The sequence below is a fragment of the Chrysemys picta genome, chromosome 13, assembly GCF_011386835.1.
Source record: "Chrysemys picta bellii isolate R12L10 chromosome 13, ASM1138683v2, whole genome shotgun sequence".
NCBI lineage: Eukaryota > Metazoa > Chordata > Testudines > Emydidae > Chrysemys > Chrysemys picta.
The window spans coordinates 50,501,118-50,515,232 of record NC_088803.1 but is presented as its reverse complement, the minus strand read 5'-3'; the positions used below and the strand labels follow the sequence as shown (position 1 = coordinate 50,515,232).

At 44.3% G+C, this 14,115-nt stretch overlaps 1 protein-coding gene across 3 annotated transcripts; it reads right to left on the bottom strand.

Annotated features, from left to right (window-relative positions):
* Positions 1-732: 732 nt before the first annotated feature.
* Positions 733-4,636, bottom strand: NPBWR2 (neuropeptides B and W receptor 2). 3 transcript variants are annotated; one of them, XM_065566180.1, is made up of 3 exons: positions 3,774-4,576; positions 3,488-3,655; positions 733-3,256 (listed from the first exon to the last, which is right to left on the bottom strand). In XM_065566180.1, the coding sequence occupies exon 3, from the start codon at positions 2,640-2,642 to the stop codon at positions 1,605-1,607; it is 1,038 nt and encodes a 345-aa protein (XP_065422252.1). In that variant the 5' UTR covers positions 2,643-3,256; positions 3,488-3,655; positions 3,774-4,576; the 3' UTR covers positions 733-1,604. The 3 variants fall into 3 exon arrangements, with proteins under 3 accessions (XP_065422252.1, XP_065422253.1, XP_005309938.2); XM_065566181.1 differs by having other exon boundaries at positions 3,488-3,603; positions 3,774-3,856; XM_005309881.4 differs by lacking the exon at positions 3,488-3,655 and having other exon boundaries at positions 3,774-4,636.
* Positions 4,637-14,115: the final 9,479 nt, after the last annotated feature.

Genomic DNA, 14,115 nt, shown 5'->3' with positions numbered 1-14,115 from the left:
AGTCCTAAGTTCCCATGTATCTGACCTATCTGAACCTTGGGTTCATAGCCCTCACCAGGTCCCATAGACACTGCAGTTTTATAGTCCCACAGCCCGAGCTCTGCAAGCCAAAGTCAGCTTACATGGGCCAGCCACAGGTGCTTAATTGCAGTGTACATATACCCTTATATACATATGCATGTACTTCACCTGACCATCATCCATTAATAGGACTAACCTGTTTCAAGTTAAGCATTTGCTTGGCTGAATGAAGGTCTCTATGGCCTTGGCTACACTTACCGGCAAGTTCGACGGCTGGAAATCGAACTTCTGGGTTCGACTTATCGCGTCTAGTCTGGACGCGATAAGTCGAACCCGGAAGTGCTCGCCGTCGACTGCGGTACTCCAGCTCGCCGAGAGGAGTACCGCGGAGTCGACGGGGGAGCCTGCCTGCCGAGTGTGGACCAAGGTAAGTTTGAACTAATTCGAAATAAGGTACTTCGAACTTCAGCTACGTTATTCACGTAGCTGAAGTTGCGTACCTTAGTTCGAATTAGGGGGGGTAGTGTAGACCAAGCCTATGTGCCACCTTTTCTGGGCTTTTCTTGTGGTTGGCAGCACATCTTTGCTATATTATAAACAATAATGCAGGGTTATACATCAGGTGACATGAAATTTACAGGGCAGTGATATTGGGATGAGTAGGATAACACAGAGTTTCTTATAAAAGTTGCTTCTAGTAGAAACGCCAGACACTTTTCAATGTGATTTATTTCATCAAACACTTTAAAGTCTCTGTCTTTTTAAACATTAAAAAATGAAAAGTAAAATCTTGGCATTGATAATACAAAAAATATTTTTTCTACAATCACCACAATATTTGTATATCGTCTTGTTTGGATAGTGTAACTTTCAGACGCTTTTTAAAATTTTGGTTTCAATGTGAATCATGGTAGCAGTTCAGGAAAGGAGAAATCTTGGGGGAAAACAGACTCCCGTCAGAAATCAAACTATATCCAAGACACATACGCACACAGACCGGGATGCAATTTTTTTCTCAAATGCACCATTTTATCTCATCATTAAAATCCATTTTTACAATGTACAACTGTATCTGGTAGCTCAACCTGCTCCATTATAACAATTCTGCACACAACATATAGATTAATAACTTAGTTACATCCATCTTTAAAAGGCTGGTCTCTTCCAGTAGCATTATAGCGTCAACCCTTTAAGAGACCCAGTTCTGTAATTGTACAGCAGGTGGCAATGCAAGACCATGAGAGGACAAGAATACACTTTATGAAAAGGTTGTCATTCTTTAATATTTCAGGATTTTCCCCCTAAACAAGACACAATCAAGCAAAAAACAACAAACCAACCCCACAACTTTAAGTGATTGTGAGATTCATACAAGGAACATGAAAGATTTATGATTAGAATTGTGAAAAATGCAAAAGAAACAAACACATACATACATACATACATATCATTAAATAAACGAGAAGCCTAGTTAAATAGAAAGCATAAAGCTCGTCTGTTCCTCAGTCATACAAACTTTTCAGTGTAAGGTTGCCCCTGCAAAGCCATGAGATGGAAGGGAACAGAGAGGCATGGTCCATCTTTTAAGCAGCTCTGCATTCCAGCATCTTTCTGAAACTTTTCCGAAAACTGTCATCCAAGAAAGCATACAAGAAAGGATTCAAACATGAATTGGCATAGCTCAAACTGGTGATGAAGTAGGAGATACCTATGACCACGGAGGTCTGCGCTAAGTCAGTGGTCAAAGCCACGATGGTGGCCAGGTGGAAAGGGGTCCAGCAGAAGAGGCACACAGCCAGAACGATGAAGACCATAATGGTGACCTTCTTCTTGGCTTTGTCCAGGGCTTTAGCATTTGAATTCAAGTGCATGTTCCTCAGTTTATACAGCATCATGGTATAGAGAATGCAGATGGTGGATACAGGAATGGCAAAGCCAAGGATTAGAGTATAGATCCTGCTGGCCTTGAACCAAAACCTCTCAGGTTTGGGGAAATTTAGACCACAGCTCTTGATCTCCAGGCCATCTACATAGACGTTGGCAAAGATGATGAAAGGGAGAACTATGATGGTGACCAGGGCCCAGATGCATAGACTGACAATTCTGGCTGCTCGGTAGGTACGATGGGGCATCCTTTTGGACCGGACAGTGGCCAGGACAACCAGGTACCTGTCTATGCTCATCACCGTGAGGAAATAGATGCTAGAGAAGATGTTGTAGTGGTCTATGGACAGTATGATCTTGCAGAGGATTTCTCCAAAGGGCCAGTAGTGCAAGAGATGCTCAGCAATGTTAATGGGAAGAACCAAAGTGAACAAGTCATCAGCTATAGCTAGGTTCAGGATGAACATGTTGGTCACTGTCTTCATCTTAGGGGCCTTGAGGATCACGTAGATGACAGCGGTATTGCCTGTGAGCCCCACTGCACAGATCACAGAGTAAATCACTGGGAGGACCACGTAGAAGTCAGGAGACTGTTCATGGAAGGTGAAGTTGGACCTCGTGCCATTGTCCAAGTACCTGCCATCGCTTGTATCATTGTAGGTGGTATTCACATAGCTTACCCTGAAATTATTTTCCATGCCTGCTTTCAGGGATAACGAACTGTATTCAGATTTCATTGCAGATCTTTACAGCTTGACAGGGAGAGCACCACACTGATGGTGAAAAGAGGCTCACATTTCAGCTGGACACTGGTTATTTTCCGAAGGGAGGTGGGAACCGTGGCAGGAATTGGATGTCTAGTTCCCTTGTAAAAGTTCAAAATTTTAACTCAGCAGTGGGAAAAAAATGCCATTCAACTATCCTGCTGCTGGTGAAACCAAATGAGAGAGGGAAATAAAACACACAAGAGCTCTTCAATCTTATGCACATCAATCTGAGTGGGAGCTTTGCGGTGCTAGAAAAGTCAGGCAGTTCCGGATGAATTGGCTGGAGCAAAGATCCCTCCTGGGTTAGTCGAAAGCAAAACACTGCAGACGGGGCAAGCTTTGTGCCCAGCAAACTATTTACAACAGGCTGAGGATTCATGGGAAGTTCTCTTGTCTTTACTTACACAGGCAGCCGCTTACTTTTCCACACCATAGAGCGGGAGTATTTTAGTTTTTAGTTACTGTGTTCCTCCAGGTCAAGGGGCTTCCAGAATCTTTTCACCACCAGCGAATTCACTGATAATGAGTCTGCTTTCTAGCCCAGTCCAGCTGGAGTCTGGTCGTTGCATGCATCCCCATCACCCCTGCAAAAAGGAAAAAAAAACAATGTGATTGAATGGGCATTTTTGAAAAGGAAAAGAACTCAAGTGCAACTAATTTTAGCCCCAGAGTCATTTAGGACCTTATTCAATAGCAAGAACATCCCTATGAAAAAGAGCAGTCTTATAATATGTGACACTGAACACACACCGAGATGCATGAAACTTCTAGTCCCAAAAGTTCAATATTTATACAGACAAAAGAAAAAGAAGCACCTGCCAACAAACGAACCGCTTATAGTCATAGCAGGAACAGTTCCTTCTATTTACATCTTTCTATCTGGTGCTTTCTCTGTTGCTATGATTTGTCCTAGGCACTTTCAAAAATTCCTCTGCAGAGAAACAAAACCACGAAGAGCAAAGGTTCACCAACTAGTCTGCAGGCTTTAAAAAAAAAAAGTGTCAGACACGAGCTGCGTTTTGCCAGGACAAAAACATCATAAAAGACCTGCCCAAGCTAGAATCTTTAACATACAAAGCTAAAGCTGTATGTTCCTCTTACCTGCAGAAGACAGGGGATCCTGCTGTTTTCTCCAGCACTTGCTGCCTTCCACTGTTGAGTCTCTTCTCTCTTTAATCTGAGTTGGAGGAGGGTCTCTAAGCTATGCTGACGTTACCAGTCCTTGCAATCAGATCTATTTGGTGGTGGTGTTCGATCAATAAAATTTATCACATTGGGAAAAAAATGGTGATATCCACACTGGGCTATTTAAATAACAAGCAGCCTTGATGCTGCAAAAAAACAACAACAAAAAACAACAACCCAACAGATGATACAACAGGGCACTTCTTTTTAGGAAGGAAGGGGATGTTGAAATGCACAAGCAGCACCAGAGCTGTCAGGCTGCGACTGTGAGACTGTGGGAGATTTTAGCTGTCTCACTCGGAGGCAGTCGCTTGGTGGTTCTCACTGGGGTAAGGCGTCCAGATGTGAGGGCAATAGACACATTACAGATCTCTCAGTGAGGCGCTCTGCCCGATGTTCAGCGGCTATAAATTGACTTCAGTGGATCTCAGCTGATTTACCTCACCTAGGGATCTGGCCTTGGCACGGAAACACAGCAAAATCCTTCATCAGAGAGAGATGCAAGCCAATGCAAAACGAAGGAGGGTCCCTTCTGGGTGTAGAATGCATCATAACTGCCCCTCAATGTAAAAATAGGTGTTCCCTTTACTTGCACATGTCTGTGTAAAAGCAATGACTCCTTCTCCGTCAGTTGATTTTATTCTGGTGTAACACCATTGATGTGCATGGCATTGCCTCTGATTTTCACCGCTGTGTGTGGAAAAGGTCTCTAGTCTATTAAAAATGGACCAGCCAGACCCAAATTGCCTGCCGTTTTTTCTGATGCCAGTTCAAAAAGTATTTTAATCACCCGTCAAAATATCATTTGATTCTCTGAGGCAAGGTGTGTGCTAACACCTGTGGGCAGTGGGATGATGCCACCACTTCTTGCAGACTTGGGCTCAGACCAATGTCGTGCATGTTTACATGAGCCAGGAAACGCCCCCACGTATCAGAGAGCAGGTTTAACCCCAGTTGGGCAGCTGTTTTTGTGCATGTTTCTTAAATTTCTACTTTCCTGACGTGACAAAGTTCGAGTTCATTCCAGTAACTGAGCACAAATGGAGTCACGAATGTGCATTGCAATGTTATACTGTAGACATGAAGGTAACGCCCTGAGGCCATCAGGGGTAATTGTCTTTCTGGCTGATATTGAAGTTCCATGCACCATGTAGAAATCCTGAAGGTAACTTTTTATTTCTCTGCTGAACACTGAAGCTCAAGGTCATGAAGAAACAAATAAAGAGTACACTGGGGGAAAAGAAGATTCATTTCTGGGCAGCAATCTAGGCAGCCATTGAGACTGAACTAAATTGAACTTAAATTGGAGAGGGTACAGAGAAGAGTCGCGAGAATGATTAACAGACTGGAAAACATGCCTGCTAGGAAAAGACTCAAGAAACGCAATCTATTTAGCTTGTCGAAGAGAAGGCCAAGGGGTGACTGGATCACAGCCTATAAGAGCCTACATGGGGAACTGAAATTTGATAACAGAGAGCTCTTCCATCTAGGAAACAAAAGTATAAAAAGATCCAATGGCTGGAAGTTGAAGCTTTTTTAGACTAGAAAAAAAGCACAAATTTTTAATGGTAAGTGTAATTAACCATTGGAACAATTCATCAAGAGCTGTAATAGATTCTCCATTACTCACAATTGGATTTTTTTTTCTAAAAAATTTGCTCTGGTTCAATAGGAATTAATTTGGAGAAGGCTTTTGGCCTGTGTTATGCAGGAGCTCAGACTAGAGGCTCACAATACTTTTGCTTCTGGCTTTATAAACCACATCATCTATGAAAACTAACAAGGGCTTTGCCTATGTTAAAAAATATACTCTGGTATAACTATTGCTTGCTGTAGTTACACCTCTTCAACCCCCTAATATAGATGCTCTAGCCTGATACAAAGATTTACAATGTTACTTTAATTTGGAAATTTGGGGCGTACGCCAATGGGGCTAAACTGATTTCTCTACAGTGGTGCAAAAGTGCTTAGTGTAGACAAGCATGGAGGCGCCACATAAAATGTTTACATGCAAACAAGTGCCCTGTATAAGTCATAAGGTTGCGTATTCAGTGGGCAGTTAAACTTCCTGGAAAATAATTTCCTGGGGTTTGGAAGATCATCAGAATTCCCTGGAAAAACTTCATACTAGGAAATTGACCATCCCAGCCCTGAGGAAGAGGAGAAGAGATGAGAAGTGGGCAAGAAGAAGAAGATGATGATTTATTTTTTGTTTTAGGATAGCACGTCATGGACCAGTACCCCATTGTGCTAGGCATGGTACAAACATGGACTAAAATATTGATTCCTGCCCCAAGGAACTAGGGTTGCCCATTTTGGTTGGCTGAATTGCTGGAGATTTCATCACATGACATAATCTTTAATGAAAGATTAAACTTTAATTCCCAGAGACTCCAGACCTATCCTGGAGGGTTGGCAATCCTACAAGGAACTGAACCTTCTTGGGGTTTTCAAGTGGTAGAAAAAGGAAGAGAAAGGGAGCCTTGAGGCCTGAGTCTCCTTTCAGGGCTTGTCTACACAGGGATATCCAGGAAAGATAATATGAATTAACCAAAGGTGTGTATTTGAAGTGTATTAGTTAGATCACATTAAATCCCTCTGTGGACGTCGTTATTCAGAAATAAAGTTGCCTTAATTAGGTTTAGCTTAATTCACTTTGGAAGTGAATTAAAGTGAACTGAATTAATGTCACTTTAATTCTGAATGAGGGTGTTCACTCTCGGATTTAATGCAGTTTAACTGATCCACTTCAAATTCCCACCTTTGGTTCATTCCAATTTACTGTTCAAAGGATCAATCTCATATGGAAAACATATCTAAGGAGCGATGAAATGTGACTAGCCAAGATAAACCTCCAAATCCCAATTTTGCACATGCAAATGGACAACTGTTAATGCAAATGGTCAACAGTAATGCATACCAGTACTTGTGCATGCAGCTTCCTGATTGCAGGTGCAACAGATTTGCACACAAACTTGTCAGCAGCAATTTAGACTCACACACTTAGAAAATTAATCCCATTTGATTATATTTATCCTTCATCAGTAGGAAAGGAAATACACCAAGGATGAATTTGCATCCATGTCCATAGAAATTACATAACTCTCTATCTCATCATAAGAGTTTACTTCACACCCTTGGAATTAGTCCTCTGACCTGGTTCATACAAAGGGGTTATTTTATTTTCTGTGTGCTATGCACAGAAGTGAAAGTCTGAAAATACTTCACGTGTCTCCAGCCTGGCTTTTCTCACATCCCTGTCTGCTCTCCAAGCACATTTGCCCTGTCAGTGAAGGCAGAAGAGAGCCCAATTAGCTGTTTCTGAAAGTTAGAGGAGAGTTTGTAGGCTGACAGGTAGCTAGTTCACACCGGGTCCTGGCAATGTGTACGTGGGAGCTCATCCACAATGTGAGCTGTCCATGACCATTTTGAATTCGTGTCCTGTGGTGTTGGTGCGTTCATCATAGAGGAAGAGAGCCTGCCTAAGAAGCATCTGAAATGTACTAAGCCCCGCTGTTTTATCAAATAAGGACTGTCTAAGTCTTTCTGCGTGCACTGGTTACTTGTTCTTTCTCACTGCATTTCTGTAAAGACAGGCAGGCAGTGTGGAGAAGAACTTTAGAAGCAGATGCTTATATTGTTTGCCTTCTGCATTTCTCCTCCCCGATCACTAAAGACTTCTGCATTAAAACAAGATCTCTCTTTCCTAACAAGTCATTTGCTCTAGAGTGACATGGAGAGGTATAGGGACAATAGATGTTGCTCGTTGCCCCTGAAGGTCTGAGACAGCACTGTCAAGCGTGGCAGTGCTCTAGCGGCAAAATGGTCTCTACAGGGGTGCATTGAAAAACCCTCCAACCTCTCCTGTATGCATGGCCAAGCTGATACCAGCTATATAAACTAAATGCACCTGTTTTCCATTGCCCTCTATCTACCCTTCTGCTGAGACTGACATACAGACAGATTGGGTGTTGCTGAAATTGAATGTCTAAATCTAGACTAAATCCTGTGCAACTTTAATTTGCCCCTCTTGTGTGTATGCATTATGACACGGTCATTGATTACATGACTACAGATTATTTTTCCCACAGAGCACAGACCTCATTCAGTGTAGAGGGTGAATTGGGGTGTCTTGTTGTTGCCGGCACAGGGGCCCGAGGACAGCAACAGTGGGGTTCGTTGCCCGGAGTGCTTCGCGCCAATAAACATACCGGGCTGAAGAAACAATCAAAGTTTATTTGAGATCTCAAAGTGGTGCAAGGAGTCAGGCAAGTCTCAAATCAAGCACACCAGCAAAAACAGTTTCTCTCTTCTTTATACACTTTACAACTAAGCCCCCCCTCTCTCCCCCTCTCTACCACCCCCCCCCCACTCTCCCTCCCCTCTCTACCGAAGGCATGTTTATACATTTAAGCAACTAAATCATTCTAGGGCTATAAATCTAGCTTGTTAGTAACTTCTCCCTAAACAGTTATTTGGTCCTGTTTACCCTTAGTTTATTACCCCTTCCCCAGCTAGAAACATGCAAACCTCATCATTATTGTTTGGTACCTGGTATGAACAAGGTCGTAATTGCTAACTGTCTGTTTACACATTCCAATTCCTGTCCTTGGTTGTTAAGGCCGATTAGAGTTAAACATGGAAGGACAGAGTTTAAACATGGAAGAACTCTGGCTCAGGCAGGCCTAGTAACCCCAACATTGTGAAGGAGACTTTGTCTGTAAGACCCTGGCCTTATTTGTAGTGAGTGAGGGAAGGGACTGAAGGAGGAGAAAGGCTGCAGATGTGACAAAACATACAGACTGTTTTTGATTTTAAACTATTTAAAACTGTTCTGACCCATTCTTTTGAATACCCCATGTTATTATTGTGATACAAGTTAAAATAAAGGTTTGACACACGTTTTATCCCTGGAAAATCCTTTGTCAGAGCCAGGTTTTACTTCCTGCAATCCGCACTAGTTCAGCTCGGCTTTATTCAGGTTAAGAAACAAAATTCATCTGTTTAAGGAAGGGGAAAGCTGTTGTGATGCCAAAATCAATTGCATTTTATTACCACCATAAGCCTGGCGTGTGCTATCAACTCCCATCTAGCACTGTGCTCCAGACAGACAGACACAAAATGTTCTGTTTGCAGTGCTGGCTGGCTGGGAGACAGTCTGAAACCGAGACAGATGGCCAGACTCGAGTTCCACAGCAAGAACACAGACATCGTTAGAGCAGAGACAAGGGTTAAGATGGTGGTGACAGCAGCTGCCTTGGGACAGCTGAGATTTGGAGAGCATTGTGAAATGTGCACAGGGAGGGTTAGGGTTTCATTACAAATGTAAACCATAGTGCAGCATCATTGAAAGGTCAGCTGAAGTTTGCAAACTTTCCCCGGGGACTTTGGCTCAGCTTTGAGGGAACCGATTAACTGATTTATCCTTCCCACGGAAGGGGTGAAAAACTAATCCGTTCTGATGATGGTGTGCTGTAAATCTCAGGTTCTTTCAAAGCCAAAACTCAGGGCCAAACTTAGGAGGTGCAAATCCCACACAGGTCAAAACCAAAGAAAATGTTTGCAAGCCCCCCTGTGAACTGAAACCACAAATGTCTGCACAGCTTCCCCTCTAGCCCTCCAGCCAACAGCTCACGAAAGGATGGAGTTTTCAAGGGCTACAATTTCCAAAGACTCCTGCTGGGAACAATCTGCACCTGCAAAATGACGAAGGGTTTTATTCTAGCAAAATTGATTGTGAACAAAAATAACTGTCTGACTTGTGCTTGCAGTTAAATTGGCAGAGGGATAATTCATCTGATTGGTGCCTGCATTTAAGCTGTGTGTGAAAACTGCATTCAAAACAGGCAGAATGTGCCAGTAGAAAATTGCAACTCAATTCACTTCTCCTTTTTTACTCTCCTTTTACTCTCTCTCTCTCCATTTTCCTTTGTTTTTTCTCTCTCTCTTTCTTTCAATGAATGGGTTCTCTGTCAATGGAGCATGCACGTGCACAAAATGGGTGCACACAACCGTGCATGCAAAAGTGGAGTTCGGTTTCTGAAAATTAGGCTGTCAAATGGAAGGCGGAAAGTGCTACTTCTGCTCAGCCCCCCGTGGCTGTGTATAACCACGTCGGGTAAACGGTGTGGTATCAGCCATGTTCCAAGAGCCTTGCAATACCTTGACACAATAGGGGAGGGCCTATTCAGAGAGATAAGGAGGGAAACTGGCATTTTGTTGCTTTTAGTTAAACATTCAAAGCCAAATTTTCAAAGAACGACACAACACGACAGGCAGCTTTAAATTCCAACGCTGGCTTCGGGTCTTTAATGGGCCTATGACATTGGAGGAAAGGTGTAACTGAGCAGACCCTCAATGTGCCAGCTCCTCACTCTCGCTACCCTGGCACTCAGCCTGCATGCTGAAATAGCACACAAGCAGCATATCTACGCCAGCATGTTCTCTTAGGCCAGTGATGGTGTCCACTTTCTTCACCCTTCTTGCATCTTGTGATGGGTGCTAAGAGAATCCGGACCGTAAAGTGCCACTGTGTTAGCTGTGGGGCTGTCTCTTGAAGGAACTTTCAATCATCTTAATGAGATTTTGAAAGAATCATTGTGTTAAATGTCCAGATTACCCAGTTTATTCCAACCCTTTTGGATGTTCACTGGAGGCAGGAGTTAGCAGATTGATGGATCCTATTCATTTCTGAAACTTCACTGCTGGTGAGCCAGAGAAAACCCAACATCTATTTCAGAAATTTGACCTTTGGGCCAGAGGGTCATCTTGCAATCTGCTTCCTCAAGTGATAGCTCATTAAATCACCCATTGAACTCTGTATTCGTGCCTTTTTCATTCCTGGTCTTCTCTCTTCATCTCCACCATCTTCAATCTAAGCAACCTTTTTTTTCCCCTTTCACCTCTATTTTCACTCCCTTTTCTCTCTAAAGATGTGAAGGGGGATGTCATGTGCTGAGTGGTCTCACAGGGTTTAAGACAGCTTGAGCAAAGTTCCAGGTGTGTGGCTTTTCTAAGTCTGTGAGATGATTGGCTTCATTCCATGAAACTATCTTCTGTGCTGAGACATCAATTGTTCATTTGTTAGCAAAGGAACCAAAGTCTTCCCTGATAGAAATACACTTGGATGACAGCTCCCGGAACCATCATGATAACTGGCACTAATCTGCACCCTTATTGGAAGGCTCAGAAGTGAGGCCAAGAATTGAATGGGACATGGAGACCAAACTGTAGTGGTTCTGCCAAATCAAGGGTCTAGGGACCATTGACCGGGTGGGTTGGGGAAGCTTGCACGGGTGTTGCTGACTGCTCTGTACCGGTCCTGTGATTGGCAAGAAGTATCAGTTTCACACTGTTCACCAGGACATAAAGGCAAAACAAACTGGCACAAGAGTGGAGGGGGGGGGGGCACTTTACTGGCTAGCTCAGTTGGTAGAGCATCAAAGTTTTAATCTGAGGGTCCAGGGTTCATGTCCCTGGTCAAAGTTTTTTAAAATGTCTGTCTTTTGGGGGAAAGGACTAGCTCAGTGGTTTGAGCATTGGCCTGTTAGACCCAGGGTTTGTGAGTTCAGTCCCTGAGGGGGCCATTTAGGGAACTGGGGTAAAAATCTGTCTGGACATTGGTCCTGCTTTGAGCAGGGGGTTGGACTAGATGACCTCCTGAGGCCCCTTCCAACCTTGATATTCTATTACATGATTCCATGAAACCTACATCCATGGCAATGCCTGGTGTGATTTTGGGGTTGGCATGATGTGATGAATCCCAGGGCTTATCATCTACTGCCAACATTACTTGTCACTTTCCCCTGGAGAGGCCATGCACAGTGATGCAGGATAGTCATCATTACCTGACACCAAAAGCATGCGGTGTGTGACACCTTTCTCTAATGCAGAGTATCTATAGACAATAGAAATGGCTCACAGCCCGTAGATCCTGCCCCAGCTGCGCATTTACCAGGTGTCCGCATAGGTGCCAACTTCTAATGGTGCCGGTGGGTGCTCGACCACCCCTGCCCTGCCCCCATTCCAACCCTTTCCTCAAAGTCCCTGCCTCAACTCCATCCCCTCCCTGCCCCTATTTGACTCCTTCCCCAAATCCCCACCCTGGCCTCGCCTCCTCCCCTGACTGCGCCATGTTCCCGCTCTTCCTCTCTCCCTCCCGGATCTTGCTACAGCATTTTGGAGGCAGCAAGCGCTGGGGAGGAGCGGGGACACGGCGTACTCAGGGGAGGAGGAGGAGGTGAGGTGGGGTGGCGGGACAGGGAGCTTGGCTGCCCGTAGGTGCAGAGCACCCACTAATTTTTCCCCATGGGTGCTCCAGCCCCGGAGCACCCACGGAGTTGGCACCTATGGGTGTCCCCTCTTTTTATCACAAGGGGGGGCACCTTACTTTGACAAAGCAGCTAGTACGCAAAAGCCACCAGACCCTGAGAGAAGCTCACCAATTACAATACATCAGATCATTAAAGGAAAATGGAAAAATAAATGAATAAGTAATAAAATAGCTCCACTCTACTCAGAAATGTACAAAGGCAGTGCCATCACTGAGCTCCAGAAGGCGAGTGGGGAATTTATAGCCCCCCCCCCCCATAATCTCCCTTTCAAGTAGTAACAAGCTGTCCTCTGGTTCCCCCTGAGTGGCTCATCATTACAGAGCTCATCACAGTTTTCTATATCAATGAAATAATTTAGCATTTGAAGGACATTCTCTGACAGGGAAAGGAATGACATGCAGGCTAGACAGTGCCGACAGACTCTGCTCGTCAGGGAGTTTTCTCCCCATTTGAAAGAGATGTCTGTCTTTTTACCTTCCTCCAGGGACTAATGAGATACCAAGAAGAGCATCAAATAAAGCAAAATGGATGTTGCTCCCTCTCTGTTTAAGGGGTCGGTACCAGAGAGCCAGTCTCACTTTGGTTCTGGCTATGGAGAGATGAGCAGACTGGCTTTCAGCCAAAGGATTCATCGATCATAATTTGTCCTCCCCCCTGCACTTTTCCACATTAGGTTTCGCTCCTCGGTGCGTGTGTGTTAGGACTGCTCAACTCTTCATCAGAGCAGGGCTTCTGATTTATGAGAAGATCTGAAAAAAACAACCTAGTGGGAGGGCCAGCTTGACAGGAAAGCAGCCACTAATCAGGCATGCATGACAGTAAGGCATGGCCTGTGGTAACATCCTGTGCAACCGCACACACTCCATACGTCAGAGACCTCCCTATGCCCTTCATTCTACGACTGTTTCCTGCTTTCCTGGATTATGCTCAGACACTCTCTCCTTGCCCATCTGATTCATGATGGGATTTTCCCCCCTGCTGCTGGTCCCCACTGCTTCGTTTCCCCAGTCTTGGAGGAAGGTATATGCAGCTTCCCTAGACAAGCGAGTCAACGTCACTCTATCGGCCAATCTAAGCAGCACCAGCCCAAAATAGTCTATGTCACTGATGCAATCCATGATTTGGAAGTCCAAGTGATAGTCAGAAAGGGAGATTTGTAACTGGCTGCTCTTTGACGAGTGCCGCGTAGACCCAAACATCCTGCAGGTAATGAACTAGGTGCGAGAATCCTAGTTTATTTGGCTGTTATTGACGTCAAAGAGCCAAGCTCGTTTCAAGACACGCAATCAATACATTCTTCTCACTGAACATAATGTACCCCGAGGGCTACTTTGCAATCACAGACCATCAGGGTAATTTATTTCTAGGAGATGTCCAGGCGTGTCAATAGCCATCTTTACATGCAGTGCTTAACATCCAGAACCGATCTAGCAAACGGATTGAAAATGTTACATCCTGAAAAACAGAATAAAAGGACCAAGTGTGGCCAGTCAAGCCATTAGAAATGTTGCCCCCTGCCTTAGTGAGGGGTTTATTCCTACACCAGCGCTGGTTCCTGCCAGTGTATGTATAAACATTTGCCAAATGTTTCACCCAAACATTTTCAACCTGTTGGTTTGTTTTGTAATTGGAATATTTGGGAGTCAGACTTTAGGTTGTGCAGTGAGTCACCTGGGCAGGGATTCGGGATTCGGTGCCCACAATTCACCAGGGTCTGGGAGAACTCTGCCTCACCTGCAGTGCTGGATGCAGATGACAAAGATGATCCAGTGGGATTTGGGAGGGTGGGGGGGTTCTCTACTCTGGCAAAGCCTTGTTGTGTGAACTTAGACAAGTTACTTAGCCTTGCTGGGCCTCAATTCCTCATCTGTATAATCAGGATAATAGCACTTCCTTGCCTCCGGCAGGATAAATCCATTAAAAGC

Coding starts and splice junctions, on each gene's coding strand:
- NPBWR2 (XM_005309881.4), bottom strand. CDS start 2,642: ATGAAATCTGAATACAGTTCGTTATCCCTGAAAGCAGGCATGGAAAAT.